The sequence below is a fragment of the Lutra lutra genome, chromosome 7 (assembly GCF_902655055.1).
Source record: "Lutra lutra chromosome 7, mLutLut1.2, whole genome shotgun sequence".
NCBI classification, from domain to species: Eukaryota; Metazoa; Chordata; class Mammalia; order Carnivora; family Mustelidae; genus Lutra; species Lutra lutra.
In genome coordinates this window covers 137,268,562-137,285,940 of record NC_062284.1, presented here as the reverse complement: position 1 = coordinate 137,285,940, position 17,379 = coordinate 137,268,562, and the positions used below count along the sequence as shown (strand labels likewise).

The window sequence follows — 17,379 nt, the reverse complement described above, 5'->3', positions numbered from 1 at the left end:
ACAGCATGTGCTCAAAGAGTTGTGGAAAAGAGGAGCAGATCAGCACATCAGTCAATTTTCTGATGCTCCAAGTTGGAAGTCATCCTAGCAAAGAGAAGTTTCTAGAAGATCTTGTTCTGGGAGAAGGACATTTAAGGGTGAGTCACGGCCCTGAAGTTAGAAAGGTCAGAGCCCCCAGCAAATTCGATCTCCCTTCTAGCTATTGAGGAGAAAGACAAAGGCTGGATGGTGGCCTTTGACTTGAGTCTGGAGCAATGACTCATATGGGCCTGGGCCTTCAAAGCCAGGCCACTTAGGACAGAGCCATTAGACCTGCAACTGGGAGGTGGTGGCTCTGAAGAGGATGTCCTTCCCTGCCGGTCCCCCGCCTCCCTCAACCCCATTCCAGACTGCCCAGGAACTGAGCCAAACACCCACCCATGGCTGAGACCTTTGAGGTCATTTAGACCAACTCCCCATGCCCAGAGGGACAAATGAGGGCCAGAGAGGAGGTGGCCTGCCCCGAGTCACACAGAGTCACAAGCAGGGTGGGGGCAGCCACCAGCCCCCACGTTTTGGCACATCCCAGCCAAGTGCACCCTGCACCCCTACACCACATTGCTCCGGACCACAGGACTGGGAAAGAGGAGTGACCCACCCTCCCTGGACCCCCTTCCCACCCCTGCCCCCAACTTCGAGCAAGAAGGAAGGGATTCAGGATGGGCTGCAACTACAATTTTTATTGCTTATTTTCCTCAGGACACACTTGTCAGCCAGGGACTGGTCCCTCCCTGCATGGGGGGGGGGTGAGGGGCGGGGAGGGGTGGGGAGGAGCTGAGGAGGGCCGTCCTCTTCTTTGCAGGCAGAGAGGAGGGAAACTCTTAGAAGCTCAGGAACGTGAACACAGAGCCCAGGGAGCCCAGGATGATCTTGGTTGACAGCGAGAGTCCTGCTGCTCCTGGGGGAGAAGGAGAGGGTGAGCAGAGTGGTAAGGAGCAGACCTGGGGCAGCTCTGTGGGACAAAACCGAGAGGTCAAAGACTCCAGGGCCCCTCAGGAAGGTCTGAGGCCCGGGGCCCCAGTCAGCACCCTCCCGTTTCCCAAAGCCCTCCAGATCTCTGCTGTGGGAGGGCAACTGCCCGAAGCCCGCTGGTGAGCACCCCCATGGAGAAGCCCAGAGCTGGGAGCTGTTCCTCTCCATGGAAGAAGGCTGAGCTCAGGCAGGGCGGAGATCCCCAAGGCACCCAGCAACCGCAGCCTGAAGCCAGCACGCCCCGTGCCTGGGGCCTCCCTCCTGCGCCTCCTGGGGAGAACCTGGAGGGTGACGCTTAGGAGCAGACAAGGAGGGTGGGGGAGGCTAAGATCTGGGCCGGGTACTGAGGTGCTGGTCCTCCTCGCCCCTCCCAGCAAGCCCCCGGGGACACTTACCCACGGACTGCAGTGTTGCCACCAGGCTGCCAGCGGCGATGCCACCCCCGTTGGCGATGGCAGCAGAGGACATCATCTTGGCTGCTAGCGAGGAGGCAGCGATTCCGGCCCCAGTGAAGCCCACGGCGCCCAGCACGGTGGGCACAGACGCCACGGACACGACTGTCAGGTTGGGTTGGGTTGGGTTAAGAAGTGGGCTCAAGGGAAGGGACCCGCACACACTCAGTCAGGCTCAGGGGGCTTTGGGGGGCCCAGGCAAGGGGGTGAACTCTGAGCTCAGGAGAGACTATGGGCATGGCCCATTTTTCAGAGAGGAAACAGGAGCTCAGAAAAGTCAGAGACACCCCCAAGGTCACAGGGTAAATGCCTGCAAAGAGGAGATGGGGCCCCTGCTGGGATTGCCTCCACTGTGGAGTTTCCATGACACCCGTTGGTCCAAGCTCCTTGATTTCTTGTTTCCAGTTCCTGGCTTCCTCCCCATGTCTACCAGTCCACTTCCTCCCCACCATCTGCGCAAGTCCTGGGCAAACCTGGGCCTGGACAAGACGGTTGCTCCCCAAGACCCAGGCTCAGGGGAACAGATAAGGACTTGAACCCCTCCCCTACAAAGACTCACCTCCTCCTATCACAGCTGCCACAGTCTTGACTAGAAACCAAAAGAATATTTTGTGAGTTCTTGGCTCCCTGAGCCTCCCCTTGGCTCCCTGAGCCTACAGCCCACCCACGGGGAGGGCATTGTCCATGTTGGGAGATGGGAAGGAATGACCTCATCTGACACCTGCCTACTGCATTCAGACAGGGGGATTTCTGGGAAAGGGGGCCCCTCAGTTCTGAGCTTGGCAAGGATTGCTGGGGAGTCAGATTCCAGACTCAAATGACTTGTCCCAGATGGATTTGCACGCTTTGCCCTCAAATTATCTGGAGACAGAGTTTGAGGTCCTCATTCCAGAAAACCCAATGATCACATAGAGTCTGCTTTGTTTTCTCAATCTGTCTGCAGATAGGTTGGTGGGGGCCTGTTTGCGGGGAGAGCAAAAACGATCTTTCTCTTTCTCTCTGCCATCCAAGCCTGATTGTTTAAAACAAAACAAAACAAAAACAAACACACCCCTACAGAAGGCTGCCCTGCATCCCTTCTCGGGTGGACGAGGGATACTTGGCAGAGTGTTTTAGGGCTTGGTGGTGTTGGTCGAGGCGAAGGAACCGGATGCCTTGCTCTCTGAACAAGGATGTTCGTTCAGGGTCAATGTTTTCTTAGGGGGAGATTATATAACTTTCTCCTGTTGTCCCACAGATCTTTCCAGACAGCAATAAATCCTCACGGAGAAAGATGTACTTCATTTTGCGCTGCCCAGCAGGTCAGGGCAAGCACTGCTGAGCACTTGAACTCTGCTTGAGATGAGTCCAGGCTGGACCTATTGCCCCCTTGTCTGAGAAGCCCCCCAGAGGCAGCCAATCTGGACTCAGCACTGCCCCTCTGTGACCACAGCCTCTCAGAGCACTAAGACCCATTCGGCTTGCACCGGCCTGTCTCTCCAACATGTGGGTCCCTAGGGGGCGGGCAGAGGTCCTGGTCAGCTGCCGCCATAAGGGTCAGGCCTGCAAAAGCGCGCAGGAATGAATTCAGCCAGCTCCCCAGGAAGAGAGCCTTCCAGGGATAGGAAGGGAACTTAAGAGGTGGGAGTCAAACCCTTGAAGCTGGACATTATGGTTTGGCTGGAAGGGTGATGCCGGGCTGGCCGGCAGCTTGGCCTATCTGGGACCCGATGTGCACAGAAGGCCCATGGGAAAGGGGTGCCGTTCCCCTGCTAACCTGCTGCGGGGCACCCCCAACTCTCATCCATAGGAGGGTGGCCTGGTCTCTCCAGGCTATTCAGAACCCACTCTGTCCTGAGGCCTCCTCCCTAAACCAGATTCTCTGCATTTTAGTTCTACTTCCTGTCCTAGGTTCGGTAGTAACCCCACTTCCCTGCCCAAAGGCCCAGGGCCAAAAACAATTCCCTCATTTGTAAATAGGGGACAATGGTGACCTTCTGGGGTTGCTATGGCAATTAAAACAATTGATAAATGTTAAGTGTTTGGCAGAGTGACTAGGACTGCAGAGCATGAGATAAAATCTATCTGTCCTTACTATTTTAAGGATTCCTTATCATAAGCTTAGGAGTCCTTTGTGTTACTGGTAAACAGGAAAGACTGCTGGCTGGAGACTTGTCGCGGGTCTAAGTATTGGATGGGGGCCCGAGAAGCGGAACTCTGTCACCCTGGGCCAGTTACCTCCGACTCTGGAAAGAGTCAATGCTGCCATTCTGGAGACTTTCAGTGTTCCCAGCAGGGATCCCACGGAAGCTGTAGCCTGGTTCAGGGCAACTGTGGATGACAGGGTGAGTCCAGAGAAAGAACAGAGGATGAGTGCACAGGGTCAGAGGTGAGCAGTGGTCAGAGGCCCCGCCCTCCCCTTCCATACTACGCTGCTGTTTGTGCTGGGGAAGGAGGAAGGACCACGGGGTGTCCACACCAGGAGAGCGGAAGCGAAGTGGCATGTTTGCAACAATTGGAAGCCAGTATTAGACACTCACCTAGTGACCCTGACAATCTCAGGGTGGAAAAAGCTATACGGTAAAGTCAACAGCACACTATTCTATACATACATTAAAACACATGCAAACAAAAAGCCAACACCCATTTTGCAAAAATACATAAGAAAAACAGGTACACATTAAGGATATTGGAAAGGCTGACTCTGAGGGAGGGAGGTATCCCAGGGGTGGTTGGGGGGCGTGTGGTTAAAAAGAAAACCACAGGCCCCACAATGGTGTCCCCTCAGTTAAGGCCCCAAGTGTAAATTGAGACTTAATACCTAACCTGACTGCACTTTCAGTCCCCCAGGAATATAACCCTTAACCAGTCAATGTGAGATTTCCCAGGGAGCACTAGGAAATTTCCTGATGGGCCCCCTCCGTTCCCCTTAGGAGGGTGACCTTGCCTAGAACAATGGTTTCTCTCCTAATAATTTCTTGTTTTCTGCTCTTCTGCCTTTTAAAAACTTGGATCCTCTGTAGCCCCCGGGAGCTCCCCTCTCCTTGCTCATTGGGAAGCTGGCCAAATACATGAGTTGACTACAAATAAAGTCAATTGGATCTTTAAAATGTCCTTGGTTGGATTCTTCTAATATAATGGAGGAAAAGGGGAAGATAAACAGCAAGAATGAACAGCTAAGACTGGAGAGGGAGCTCACACAAACTAATGAAGAAAACGGGCCCGGAATGAAGAATTTTGTAAAAATCGGGACATGTCAGTGAGAACCAAGGAGGTGAAGCTAGAAAAAGACTCCGTCCCTCCCCATCGCCCTCCTCGCCCCCCACCCACCAGCCCCTCTGGGAGGGCTCACCCCGGGAAACCACCTCTGTGGCTTTGGCCATGCTCGCTGTCATTACTCTGGATTCCATTATAATGGAATTATATTTAGAAACCAGGGAAGAGGACAAGGTGGCCACCTGGACGAATTGCATGGCACAGAAATTGACATGAGTGTGTCAGGCTGAAAGGAGCTCAACACCTCCATTTTGCCTCAGTTTTCCTTTCTAATTGATTCGGTTTGTCTTACAGCTTATCTTTAACTCGGGCAGAAGCCTGAGTGGGCAAAGCATCCCGCAGTGGGAACCAACTGCCCCCAACCCCCCAGCAATAAAGGCCCTACGATTGGGGCTCCTGGGTGGCTCAGTGGGTTAAGCCTCTGCCTTCAGCTCGGGTCATGGTCTCAGGGTCCTGTGATCGAGCCCTGCATCGGGCTCTCTGCTCAGCAGGGAGCCTGCTTCCCCCTCTCTCTTTCTGCCTGCCTCTATGCCTACTTGTGATCTCTCTCTCTGTCAAATAAATAAATAAATAAAAATCTAAAACAAACGAACAAAAACCCCTGCTGCTGACCCCAAGGCCATGACCTTCACTGCCCCATCTCCAGTACTCAACGACTGTCCCACATTTTCCTTATATAAACCTGGCCGCGTTTTCAGCACTTTGGAGACAGCTTTTGGGACACTAGCCCACTGTCTTCCCCATGTTGGCCTCAACTGAAATAAATCCCTTTCTTGTCCCACCCCTGCACGTGTGTGCACGCTCTCTCTGCCTTTGGATTTTGTCATCAGTTAGCCCCGTGCCCTGACTCCTGGTTACAGGACAGCAGCCCATCGAGCAAGTAGAGAGATGCTTGGAGAAGCTGCGCAAAAATGAAGGCTTTCCTAAGCAGCAAAACGGAAGGTGAGGAGTCATCAGTAAAAGAAAAGAAAGGATTGTTTCAGGCCTGGACATCAGGGGGAAACAGGGTTTGTATCAGGCAGATGGCAAATGACCTCACTAGTGCTGAGCAGGACAGATCGGATGGACTTTCCAAAGGTCATCTTCCTGGGACAGGTTGATGTTGTGCTGAAGTCTTGGTGTGCTGCGGTTGGGGGCAAATGACTCCAATGTGGGCTTCCTTCTTTTTGAACAGGATGGAGCTTTGGTGCAGGGAGGGGACCCCAGAAGGGAGGGGGATCATGCCCACAACTTTGAAAAACTCTGTCTAGTGGGGACAGAGAGACCTCTCTGAACTTGTCAGGGCCTGATGTCCGGAAAGAGTCCTGGAAATGGTAAAGGATGGGTGGGGAGTGGACTTTATTTCTCCAAGCCGGCTGCTTCCTTCCTCCCAAAAAGCCCAGCGCCAACTTCTTAGCCATTTCTGGGAATTTCTTAAATTTCCACTGAGCAGTTTGTTTGTTTTTTTTAAAGATTTTATTTATTTATTTGAGAGAGAGTGAGCAAGAGAGCAAGAGTGAGAGAGAGGGAGAGAGGCAGAGAGAGAGCTCGAGGGAGCCTGGTGGTCAGAGGGAGAAGCAGGCTCCCTGTTAAGCAGGGAAGCCTGACACGGGACTGCATCCTGGAATTCCCACAGAGCAGTTTAAAAGGCACCAGAAGGGCGCCTGGGTGGCTCAGTGGGTTAAGCCGCTGCCTTCGGCTCAGGTCATGATCCCAGAGTCCTGGGATCGAGTCCCGCATCGGGCTCGCTGCTCAGCAGGAAGCCTGCTTCCCTTCCTCTCTCTCTGCCTGCCTCTCTGCCTACTTGTGATCTCTCTCTGTCAAATAAATAAATAAAATCTTTAAAAAAAATAAAAAATAAATAAATAAAAGGCACCAGAATTAGGAAATAAGAACCAATTACGTTTTAAGGTATATACTGTCGTCCAGTTCCTCTGGGTTCCTGTTCTCATGCCATCCCCTTCATGAGGGAAACAAAAGTAAGAGAACCGTAACTTCAATCTCCTTACAGCTTGGAGCTCATTGACAGATACCTGAAATGTGTACAACATGACATTCCTCAAGAAATTTGTGTACTTTTTTTTTTTAAAGATTTTATCTATTTATTTGACAGACAGAGATCACAAGCAGGCAGAGAGACAGGCAGAGAGGCAGAGAGAGAGGGAGGAGGAAGCAGGCTCCCGCTGAGCAGAGAGCCCGATGCGGGGCTCGATCCCAGGACCCTGAAATCATGACCCGAGCCAAAGGCAGAGGCTTTAACCCACTGAGCCACCCAGGCACCCCGAAGTTTGGGTACGTTTTATTAAGGACTAAAAGTAACCCGATCTTAACAGCAGTTGGCCCCTCAAAATCCTGAAAGCCCTGCTTCCAAATTCCTTAGAGACACTATCCCTAATCCTCACTAATTACAATACATACAATAACCAGTCGCTCCTCACAATCCCAGTGCAGTTCTCTCTGTCTATGGGTCCCGTGCCCGTGCTATAAGAAAAGTACCTTTTAGGGCGCCTGGGTGGCTCAGTGGGTTAAGCCACTGCCTTTGGCTCAGGTCATGATCTCAGGGTCCTGGGATCGAGTCCCGCATCGGGCTCTCTGCTCAGCGGGGAGCCTGCTTCCCTTCCCCTCTCTCTGCCTGCCTCTCTGTCTACTTGTGATCTCTCTCTCTGTCAAATAAATAAAAATCTTTAAAAAAAAAAAAAAGAAAAGAAAAGTACCTTTTAGCACCATCAAGTGTCTCAAGAATTCTTTCTTGACCGTTGGGCTCAATGATACTGCATCATCCCCACTTAAGACAGTGAGAACAAAGAGATGACTACCCCCATTTTAAAGATTTTATTTATTTATCTGACAGAGAAAGAAATCACTAGTAGGCAGAGAGAGAGAGTCGGGGGAAGCAGGCTCCCCGCTGAGCACAGAGCCCGATGCGAGGCTCGATCCCAGGACCCTGAGATCATGACCCAAGCCGAAGTTAGAGGCTTAACCCACTGAGCCACCCAGGCACTCGGACTATCCCCATTTTATAGATGGGGAAACCCCTCTGGCACAGAGTGGGTAAGTGACACATCCCAAGTCCAGCTGCTTCTAAAGCCTGGGCTTGGAATGATTCCAATTTGATCCTCCTAACACTTAATGCTTTCCCCTGGCCTCACCTGCTGCCAGCCAGGCTTGAACAAGGATCATCATCCCAGAGTCCCAAGGTCAAACAGCAGGGACTTACCCTTCCTCCCGACTGACCTGATGAGGAACAAAAGAGCTTTCTGGGAGTGGATTCCCGTGGCCTTCCCTTGCCTGCACTGAGCCTACCACCCACTAGAGCTGGAGGCCTCAGGAAGGAGCCCCCTCTGCCTACCCCTCCCTGTCTTACCCAGAAGCAGATCCTCTGGTAACCGACCTGAGGTCTGAGCTTGGCTGTGTTTTCCAGATCAGACTCCCGGCTTTTATAGCAACTTCCTCTTTGACTCCCACTTTGAGCACAACCAATGGGATAGGTTTTATTTTTACTGGGAATTGGAAACCGAAACTGGAAACTGAAACAAGAAATAGTTTGGGTTTGGGGGCTGGCCAACTAATAGAAATTGACCTGGTGGGGGTGGGGGCTGGATGTAGAGTACAAGATGGAGTCACTCATGTCAAGTGGGGATGTAAGCAGCCAGGGGTGTTGCTTCTCTAAGACCTGACAGCACCGAAAACCAGCACAGGCTGAGGACACACCCAGAACTGAGAACCAGCAGAGCCAGAGGTCTGCCAAGTTCCAGGACTGATTAAATCCCTTGAAAAGGGGAGCATTTTTGTAGCAAACTGGCGGACTTTTCAGATGCCCATCCTTTCATGTCTGATCACATTGGAAAAGCAACTGCCCGTGGCAAGACTGTTATCTGGGACATTAGGCCGCCACCCGGACGGTGGGCTTTCTCAAATAGATTTTATGCCTTGCTTCAACAGCTTGTCACTCAACTTACTGGACAGTCGTGAGGTAAGCAGATCGACCGTGGGTTCAGTAACACTTTTAGGTGTACAGAGGAGGGTATTAGTGTCCCTACATACATTGTTTCTTCAGTAGTTTTTATTAAAAATAATGGATGTACCCAAGTGGCACATTTTCGGCAGCCTGCCTTTGGCTCCTACACCGCTCAAGGGCAGAATCTAGTTATTATAGAGAGGGGATCTGGTCACTGTATCCACCACCATCAGCTAATATAAAATGCTTTGTCATTTAATTTGGGGACAGGATGTACTCCCTGCATAATAAAGGTCATGAGAAATCTGATCAAAGTTCTAAAAAAAAAAGGATGAATATTGATTTCTAATAAAGACAAGGTGGTTTTCAGAATAATCTTAATTAATTATTAATCTTAATTAATAATCTTGCAGTGGCCAATGTTCAGCTCTTTGGAAAGTCTGCACTGAAGGCCCATCACGGCAGACACCCATCTGGGCACTGAATAGTGCACGAGGCAATTAAGATCAAAGTACCTGTCCTTACAGTTTATAAGCCAGTGTGGTGGGAGGAGGAAACAAGATAAACAACTATATAGTTATGCAATCTATTAATTGAAGAAGTACCAAGGCAAAAGGAGGTGGAGGAGGGAGTCGGGCAGAATTGTGGGGGAAAGTCCTTCCAGGTAAAAGGATCAGAGATGGCAAAGAACCAGGTATGAGAGGAACAGGGAGGAGACCAGTGTGGCTACAGCAGGTGGTTGAGGGAGAGAGGCAGGAGCCAAAGACAGAGGCTGACAGGGAGCCAGGCCATCTGGGGCTCCCTAAGCCATTGCAAGGACCTGGTCTTGATCTTTGAGCAAAATGGGAAGCTCTTACAGAGGCTGAGAGAGAAATGGTACCATCAGGTTCACAATAGCTGTTGCACCAAGAACAGACTGAAAAGAAATTTGTGTGCTTTAAATTTAAATATTCAGCATGGATGGTATGACATAAACACGTTATTTTTGTTAGATTAAGCTACACTCCGATGGCAGTCTGTTGAGGATTAAGCTACACTCCGAGCCCTGATCAGGAACCCACACTCTCCCCATCAGCTACATTCGGGAGCAGGAAATTGCGAATTCACATGAAGAATGTGTGTGTGTGTGCGTGTGTGTGTGTGTGATTGTATGTGCACGTTCATGTATGCAAGCTGTGTCATAATGAGTCTCAACATCCTAACAACATTTGGGGTGCGGGAGTTCACCTGGTTTCTTCAGGGGTGTTGAACAGGAACTGAGGCTTCTAGTCACTTCTAGACGGAATGACACATGGTTGGCATGTCGGCATGGTTTTTATCCAACAATTCTGCAAAATTTCAACAGTAAATTCAACTTCTCCTAAAACTTCTCCCACTGTCTCCTCCCAACTGATTCTCAGATGGCTATTTATTATCTCATCAAGAAGTTAGATGCAATCAGAAGAGAATTGTCTTCCCCATGTCAGTTCCACGGACCCCCAGCATCTGCATCCGTTTACTCTGGTTATACTTCTGGTTGCTACAGATTTCGTCCCTTCTTGCCTACTCAGAAAGATCAAACGTTGCTCTTACAACTATCCACTCTCTCTCCTGAGTTCTCTAAATAAAGGGGGAGTGAGAAAGAGAAACAAGAGGCCTCCAGTGGAGTCATTTGCCACTATGACACTGAACTGAAACTTAACTGCAGGGATGTGACTAACCTTTAAGCAGTCAATCTAGAAATTCCTGAAGACCCACCTTGCTTCCCTGTCCTCCAAAGGAAGGTGATCTGGTCTGAAACAATCTTTTGTTTTCTTTCACTAATAACTTCCTTGTCGTGCCCGTTTCTGCCTGTAAAAGTCTCCCATTTCCCATACAGTGCCTCAAAGCCCCTTTCTGCTAGCTAGATGGGATGCCACCCTATTCAGGAATATTTGAATAAAACCAACTAGATCTTCAAATTTTCTTGGTTAGTTTTTTTTTTTTTTGTAAGATTTTATTTATTTATTTGGGGGGGATCAGAAAGGGAGAGGGAGAGAGAGAGAGAGAGAGAGAGAGAGAGAGAGAAACAAGACTTGTCGCTGAGCAGGGAGCCTGCTGTGGGCCTTGATCCCAGGACTCTGGGATCTGAGTTGATCCAGAGTTCAGGGTCCTCAGATGACCTGAGCTGAAGTCAGATGTTCAACTGAAGGACCCACCCAGGTGTCCTTCCATCCTGGTTTTGTTTTTAAACACTAGACTGCTTCCTCCTAAAACAAAGGAGGGAGGAGGAATCAGTAGGAGTCACATGGGTCTTACCATCTTTTCTTTTAAGTACTTACATCATCTTTTATTTTTCGGAGTTTTAAAATTTTATTTTAGAGGGAGAGAGCGTGCAGGAGGGGGAGATGCAGGCAGGGGCAGAAGGAGAGGGAGAATCTCAAGCAGGTTCCATGTCCAGCGCAGAGCCTGACATGGGGCTCAATCCCAGGACCCTGAGATCACGACCTGAGCTGAAATCAAGAGTCAGATGCGGGGCGCCTGGGTGGCTCAGTGGGTTAAGCCTCTGCCTTCGGCTCGGGTCATGATCCCAGGGTCCTGGGATCGAGCCCCACATTGGGCTCTCTGCTCAGCAGGGAGCCTGCTTCCCCCTCTCTCTCTGCCTGCTGCTCTGACTACTTGTGATCTCTGTCTGTCAAATAAATAAATAAAATCTTAGAAAAAAAAGAAGAGTCAGATGCTTAACTGACTGAGCCACCCAAGGTACCCCACCTTTTTCATTAACGTTTTGTAACACATCTTTCAGTAAGGCTATTTTGGAATTTCGAAGCCTTTTGGAGGGTTTGTACACCCACTAAAACAGGTATAGCATTCTGTTTATTTAATTTGGGGACTTTTAAGTGCACTTCTTAAATGATCTTATCTAATTGGAACATTCCTCATGATGATCATTATAATTGCCCCCAAGGGCTAGCAGCAGTTTGCTAGGACCCTACCTAAAAGTGAGGTACAACCCACATTTCAGTCTGGCCGTTATTTTGGGGCCCCAACCTGATGATTACCAGGATAAGTTCTCAGGGCACAAAACAAGCATAGTAGGATTTGGCCACCTTTGTAGATATTTATAGCTTACAGGAGTCTCGTTCTTGGACACAGAATAAGCAGGTGTGTCAGAAAGTGGGACATTTGACTCTTTAACGTTTAAGAATCTTGTTGGCCAAGGCTTTGGGTTTTGAGGGCTAAAAGGGATGTGCCACTGGGTGAGGTTGTGCAGTGTTTCATGGCGTACCTCGCTTCATAGTAATTTTCTTGAGGCTGGTAAGTGACAGAATGTCAATTTAACCTGTTCCGTGATCAGATTATCCTAACATTAGGAGTCTTTGGGTTTGGGGGCAATTGCTCTAATAGCTCTTAAGTTCTTGACCTGTGACCACCAATTTCTGTGGCGTTTTGGCTTTGGAGATCCCGATTAGCAATAACCTTTACTTACATAACACAAGACAAATGCATGCATCTCAACACACCAACAGTGCCCAGGAAATGTTACTGCAACTGGCCAAGAGAAGGCACACCACCAGCAATTCTCAGTGTGGGCTAACCCAGCAGACTGGTAAATGGAGACTGCAGGCTGGAACTGGGAAAGGAATCGCCAACCACTGGGGGACTGTGAACTAAACCAAGGGCTGGGGATTCAGGTTCTGCATAGAACGGTCTGCCAGCTGAAGCCGACCTACTCAACCTAGGACTGGAGAACCAGTTCGATGGGGAGCTCAATGCAAAGAAAGCAGAGCTCAGAACTGAAAGGAACTTAGCCCTAGTCCTCTATGGCACATGGATTGGGGATGAACAGCATGACCTCTGACCAGTAGCCTGGGTTGGAATCCTTACTAGTTGTGACCTTGGGCAAGTTCATTAATCTTGATGTGCCTTAGTTTGGTGACACAGAGGCACCAAAAAAATTTTTTTTCTAAGGGATTTTTATTTTTATTTTTTTTAAAGATTTTATTTATTTATTTGACAGAGAGAGAGCGAGAGCGAGAGCAAGAGCACTAGAGAGGGAACAAGCAGGGGAAGTGGAAGAGGGAGAAACAGGTTTCCCACTGAGGAGGGAGCCCAATGCAGGGCTCGATCCCAGGACTGTGGGACCATGACCTGAGCCTAAGGCAGACGCGTAAGGACTGAGCCACCCAGGAGCCTCTAAAAAATGATTTTTAAAAAGAAACTCTAATACTAGCAAGTCTCTCCCAAGGAGAGACTTACATATAGCCAATAAATATTTGAAAAGATGGTCCATCTCACTAACAGTATAATAATTTTTTAAAGGAGATAACTGTGAGTGAGTGTGGGTATTTCATGCGTCCATGAATCCACCCATTAGTCAGGGTTTGGCCATGGGTAACAGAAGTCACTCGGGCTAACTTAAGCAGAATGAATTTTAACACAGGGAATCAGGTGCCTTCAAAATTGTTCCAAGACTGGAGGAGGAGGTTCTAGGAGGAATTTCCAGGAAGGACACCCTCCTCAGAACAACACTGAAGTCTTAGACCACCAAGGGTGCAGCAACTGCTACCATGATCAAGAAACTGGGGTATCTAGGGGCACCTGGGTGGCTCAGTTGGTAAGCGTCTGCCTTCTGCTCAGGTCATGATCCTGGGGTCCTTGGATGGAGTCCCATGTCAGGCTCCCTGCTCAGTGGGGAGCCTGCTTCTCCCTCTCCTCTCTGCTCATGCTCTCTCATGTTCTCTCTCTCTCAAATAAATAAAATCTTAAACAAAACAAAACTGTAGTATCAGAAAGCCACTGTCCACCTGTTGGCTCTGGGACCAAATTGCCTCTGATAACATGTACGCCAGAATAAAGCTGCACCTTGATAAGGACAGGACCCTGGAACTCTCTGCTGCACCAAAAACCAAAGCAAAAGCCACGAAAGCAGAAACACATAGTAAAAACCTCCATTCTATTTGGCTCAGAAATTTTGCTTTCTGGAATTTTTTTTTAAGAAAAGAATCAGGGTGCATCTGGGTGGCTCAGTGGGTTAAAGCCTCTGCCTTCAGCTCTGGTCATGATCTCAGGGTCCTGGGATCAAGCCCCACATGGGCCTCTCTGCTCAGCAGGGAGCCTGTTTCCCCCTCTCTCTCTGCCTACTTGTGATCTCTCTCTCTCTCTCTGTCAAATAAATAAAATTTAAGAAAAGAATCAGACATGCACCCAAAAATGTCAGCACATAACGTTTACCATGGTGTTACTGATGATAGCAAATGTTTGAAATAACAGGAAATCAAGTAAATAAAACGTTGTACCTCCACATAACAGAATTCCAGGCACCCTCAGTTTGTTTCCTATGGTTGAGATTCTCTTATGGTTTGTCTCCCTCTCTGATTTTGTCTTATTTTATTTTTCCCTCCCTTCCCCTATGATTCTCTGTTTTATTTCTTAAAGTCCACATAAGAGTGAGATCATATAATTGTCTTTCTCAGATTGACTTATTTCACTTAGTATAATATGCTCTAGTTCCATCCATGTTGTTGAAAATAGCAAAGTTTCGTTTTTTTGAAGGCTGAGTAAAATTCCATTGGGTGCGCGTGTGTGTGTGTGTGTGTGTGTGTGTGTGTGTGTGTGTGTATACATACATATATATATCATGTCTTTTCTATCCATTCATCTGTCAATGCACATCGGGTCTCTTTCCATAGTTTGGCTATTGTGGACATTACTGCTATAAACATTCAGGTTCACATGCCCCATGGGATCACTACATTAGTACCTTTGGGGTAAATACCCAGTAGGGGAGATTGCTGGGTTGTAGGGTAGCTCTATTTTTGACTTTTTGAGGAACGTCCATTCTGTTTTCCAGAGTGGCTGTACCAGCTCGCATTCCTACCAACAGTGTAGGAGGGTTCCCCTTTCTCTACATCTTGGCCAACACCTGTCATTTCTTGACTTGTTAATTTTAGCCAGTCTGACCGGTGTGAGGTGGTATCTCACTGTGGTTTTGAATTGTATTTCCCTGATGCCCAGTGAGGTGGAGTTTTTGGAAACAGTGTCTGTACTGCTGCTATACTCCTGACATCAGATGTGTGGGTTTTTCTATACCAAACACTGCTCTATTTCTCTGTGGGCAGCAACTCAGTGTCCTGCAATTTAACTCTATTCTGGTATTAACTGCAGTAAACCCACAGGTTAAGGGCTCAGGCTCCTAAGACTGCCTCCCTTAGATGCTAATCCTAAGAAATGGGTCCCAGGTTACCCACAAGTTCTGTCCATCTTGGCTATACGTTGTGGGTTCCCATGACCTCCTCCTTGGCTTGGACATCTGGCTAGAAAGGCTCACAGAACTTGGGAAAATTATTGATTTGACTATTACTGATTAATTACAAAGGCTATTAAAGGGTACAAAAGAACAGTAGGATGAAAAGTTATATAGGGTGAGGCCCTGAGCACGGGACTTCTTTCTGTCCCATGGTTTGGGTATTCCCATGGATAGATGTGTGTGTTTGTTTGTTTTAATTTTATTTATTTATTTGAGAGAGAGCACAAGTGGGGTGAAGGGCAGAAGGAGAAGCAGACTTGCTGCTGAGCAGAGCGCCTGATGTGGGACTTGATCCCAGGACTCCAGGATCATGACTGGAGCCAAAGGCAGACGCCCAACTGACTGAGCCACCCAGGTGCCCGGGAAGGAGGTATTCTTGTTTACTAACCCGGAAGTCCTGAGAACCCTACATTTTAGGGACTTTACAGAGGCTTCCTCATGTCAGGATGATCAACTCAGTCTTCTGTCCTTTTCCCCTCTCTGGAGGGTGGGGCTTAACATTCCAAGCGTCTGGTGATGAGCCCCCACTGAGGGTCCCACTAAGAATCAACCCATTACAACAAAAGATGTTCCTGTCACCCAGGAAATTCCAACGGATTTAGGAGATCTGTGTAAGATACTCCAAATACTCACCCTCTAACCACGAGTTCCTTCCTAATCTCCGGAAACCACCAATCTGTTCTTCATCCTGTGATTTTGTCTTTAATGTCCTACATGCCTACATGCCTACATGAAGAAAGACAAGGGCTTTCTTCACTCAAAATAATACCCTTTAAATCTATCCAAGTTGTTTGTGCTACTAGTTCATTCTTCTCTATTGTTGAATAGATATACCATAGGTATTCCTCCCAGCTTTATTGAGATATAATTAGCATACAACTTTTTGTAAGCTTAAGGTGTACAACATAATGACTTAATATATATATATATATTACAAAGTGATTACCACATACCACAGTTTAACCATCCACCTACTGTAGGACATTTTGGTTGTTTGCAGCTTGGAGACATAACAAAAAAAGCTGCTATGAACTAGGAACAGATGCCATAGGACAAAGTCAGTCCTTGTCATCACTTCTGGTGCCAGGTTCAACTACACAAATAGGCAGAGGGTATCAACCCTCAGGCTAAGGTCAATGGCTTTCTCATTCATTCATTCAACAAACACTTATGATTCACTACATCACCTAGACACTGACTAGGCATGTTAGGGAATACCCAGATAAATCTGAGGGCAATTCTTTGAGGAACTTGTAATCTAGGAGAACTAAGACAAGAAAGTAAATCTCCCAGTATAATGCAGAGCAGAAAATGCTATACTCCATAGAGGACACTCTGGGAATCCTGAAGAAGGAGATGCTTGCTGAAATAAATTATTTTAAGTCCAAATTATACTTTATTTAACCTCAGCCACAAGTTGTAAGTTCTGCAAGGAAATGCTCTCTCTCAGCCTCTTCAATTTTGATCCTTTCAGACTTAGAACAAGATATTAAGCTAAGTGTCATGTAACTGGTTTGGAGACAATTTCCTTGTCAGGTCTAACACTCTCTAAGAAACCTGCTTTGGAGAGCAAGGAAACTGTGCTCTTACTGTTTTCTTTTCCATCTTTGTGCCTCCACTAAAACTGACTCAGAAAGAATGCCATTTTAAAATTTCATCTGTAGGGGCGCCTGGGTGGCTCAGTGGGTTAAACCTCTGCCTTTGGCTCCGGTCATGATCTCATGCTCCTGGGATCGAGTCCCACCTCTGGCTCTCTGCTCAGCAGGGAGACTGCTTCCCCGCTCTCTCTGCCTGCCTCTCTGCCTACTTGTGATCTCTCTGTCAAATAAATAAATAAAATCTTAAAAAAAGAAAAATCTTTAAAAAAATAAAATAAAATTTCATCTGTAATAATTAGGGGGGGAAACACCCCCTCATGTTGTGAAAAAAAAAGTGAGTAAACAAAAACACTATCTAATCTGATGTCAAAATTTCCATCTACATGCAAATTTGTAACTTCTCCCTTTTCCCCAGTTTAGGTCTGATCTGGGCTCTGAAACACAGAGCTGGGAAGAGGGGACGTAATCCACTCTTCACCTCTCTTTCATCTACTTCCTCTCCATATGGCTACACAAAGCCATAAGAGAGAAAGGGGCGAGAAGCTATTTTAACTTAGTGCTGTCTGCAAATCTTTCTTGGCTGTCCAACAGAGTTGTCTCCTCCGACATGGGGGATGTCCAAACAAAAGCTATTCTTTTCTCTCCTAGAATGCTGTGGTGGTTAACTTTATGTGTCCACTGTGCGTGGAAGTTTGGTCAAACATTATTCTAGACGTTTCTGTGAAGGTTTTTTTGGGATGAGATGAACATTTAAATCTGTGGACTCTGAATAAAGCTGATTACCTTCCACAGTATGGGGAGGACCCATTCAACCAGTTGAAGGCTTTAATAAAACAAAGACTGACATCCTCTGAGCAA

At 47.9% G+C, this 17,379-nt stretch overlaps 1 protein-coding gene across 5 annotated transcripts; it reads right to left on the bottom strand.

Annotated features, from left to right (window-relative positions):
* Nucleotides 1–699: 699 nt before the first annotated feature.
* Nucleotides 700–8,206, bottom strand: LOC125103674 (interferon alpha-inducible protein 27-like protein 2). Of its 5 annotated transcripts, none has more exons than XM_047735383.1 (5): nt 8,062–8,205; nt 3,681–3,773; nt 2,023–2,052; nt 1,407–1,568; nt 700–937 (listed from the first exon to the last, which is right to left on the bottom strand). In XM_047735383.1, exons 2-5 carry the CDS (start codon nt 3,709–3,711, stop codon nt 861–863), a joined length of 300 nt encoding a protein of 99 aa, XP_047591339.1. In that variant the 5' UTR covers nt 3,712–3,773; nt 8,062–8,205; the 3' UTR covers nt 700–860. The 5 variants fall into 5 exon arrangements, with proteins under 5 accessions (XP_047591339.1, XP_047591340.1, XP_047591337.1 ...); XM_047735384.1 differs by having other exon boundaries at nt 8,089–8,110; XM_047735381.1 differs by lacking the exon at nt 8,062–8,205 and adding an exon at nt 7,847–7,895.
* Nucleotides 8,207–17,379: the final 9,173 nt, after the last annotated feature.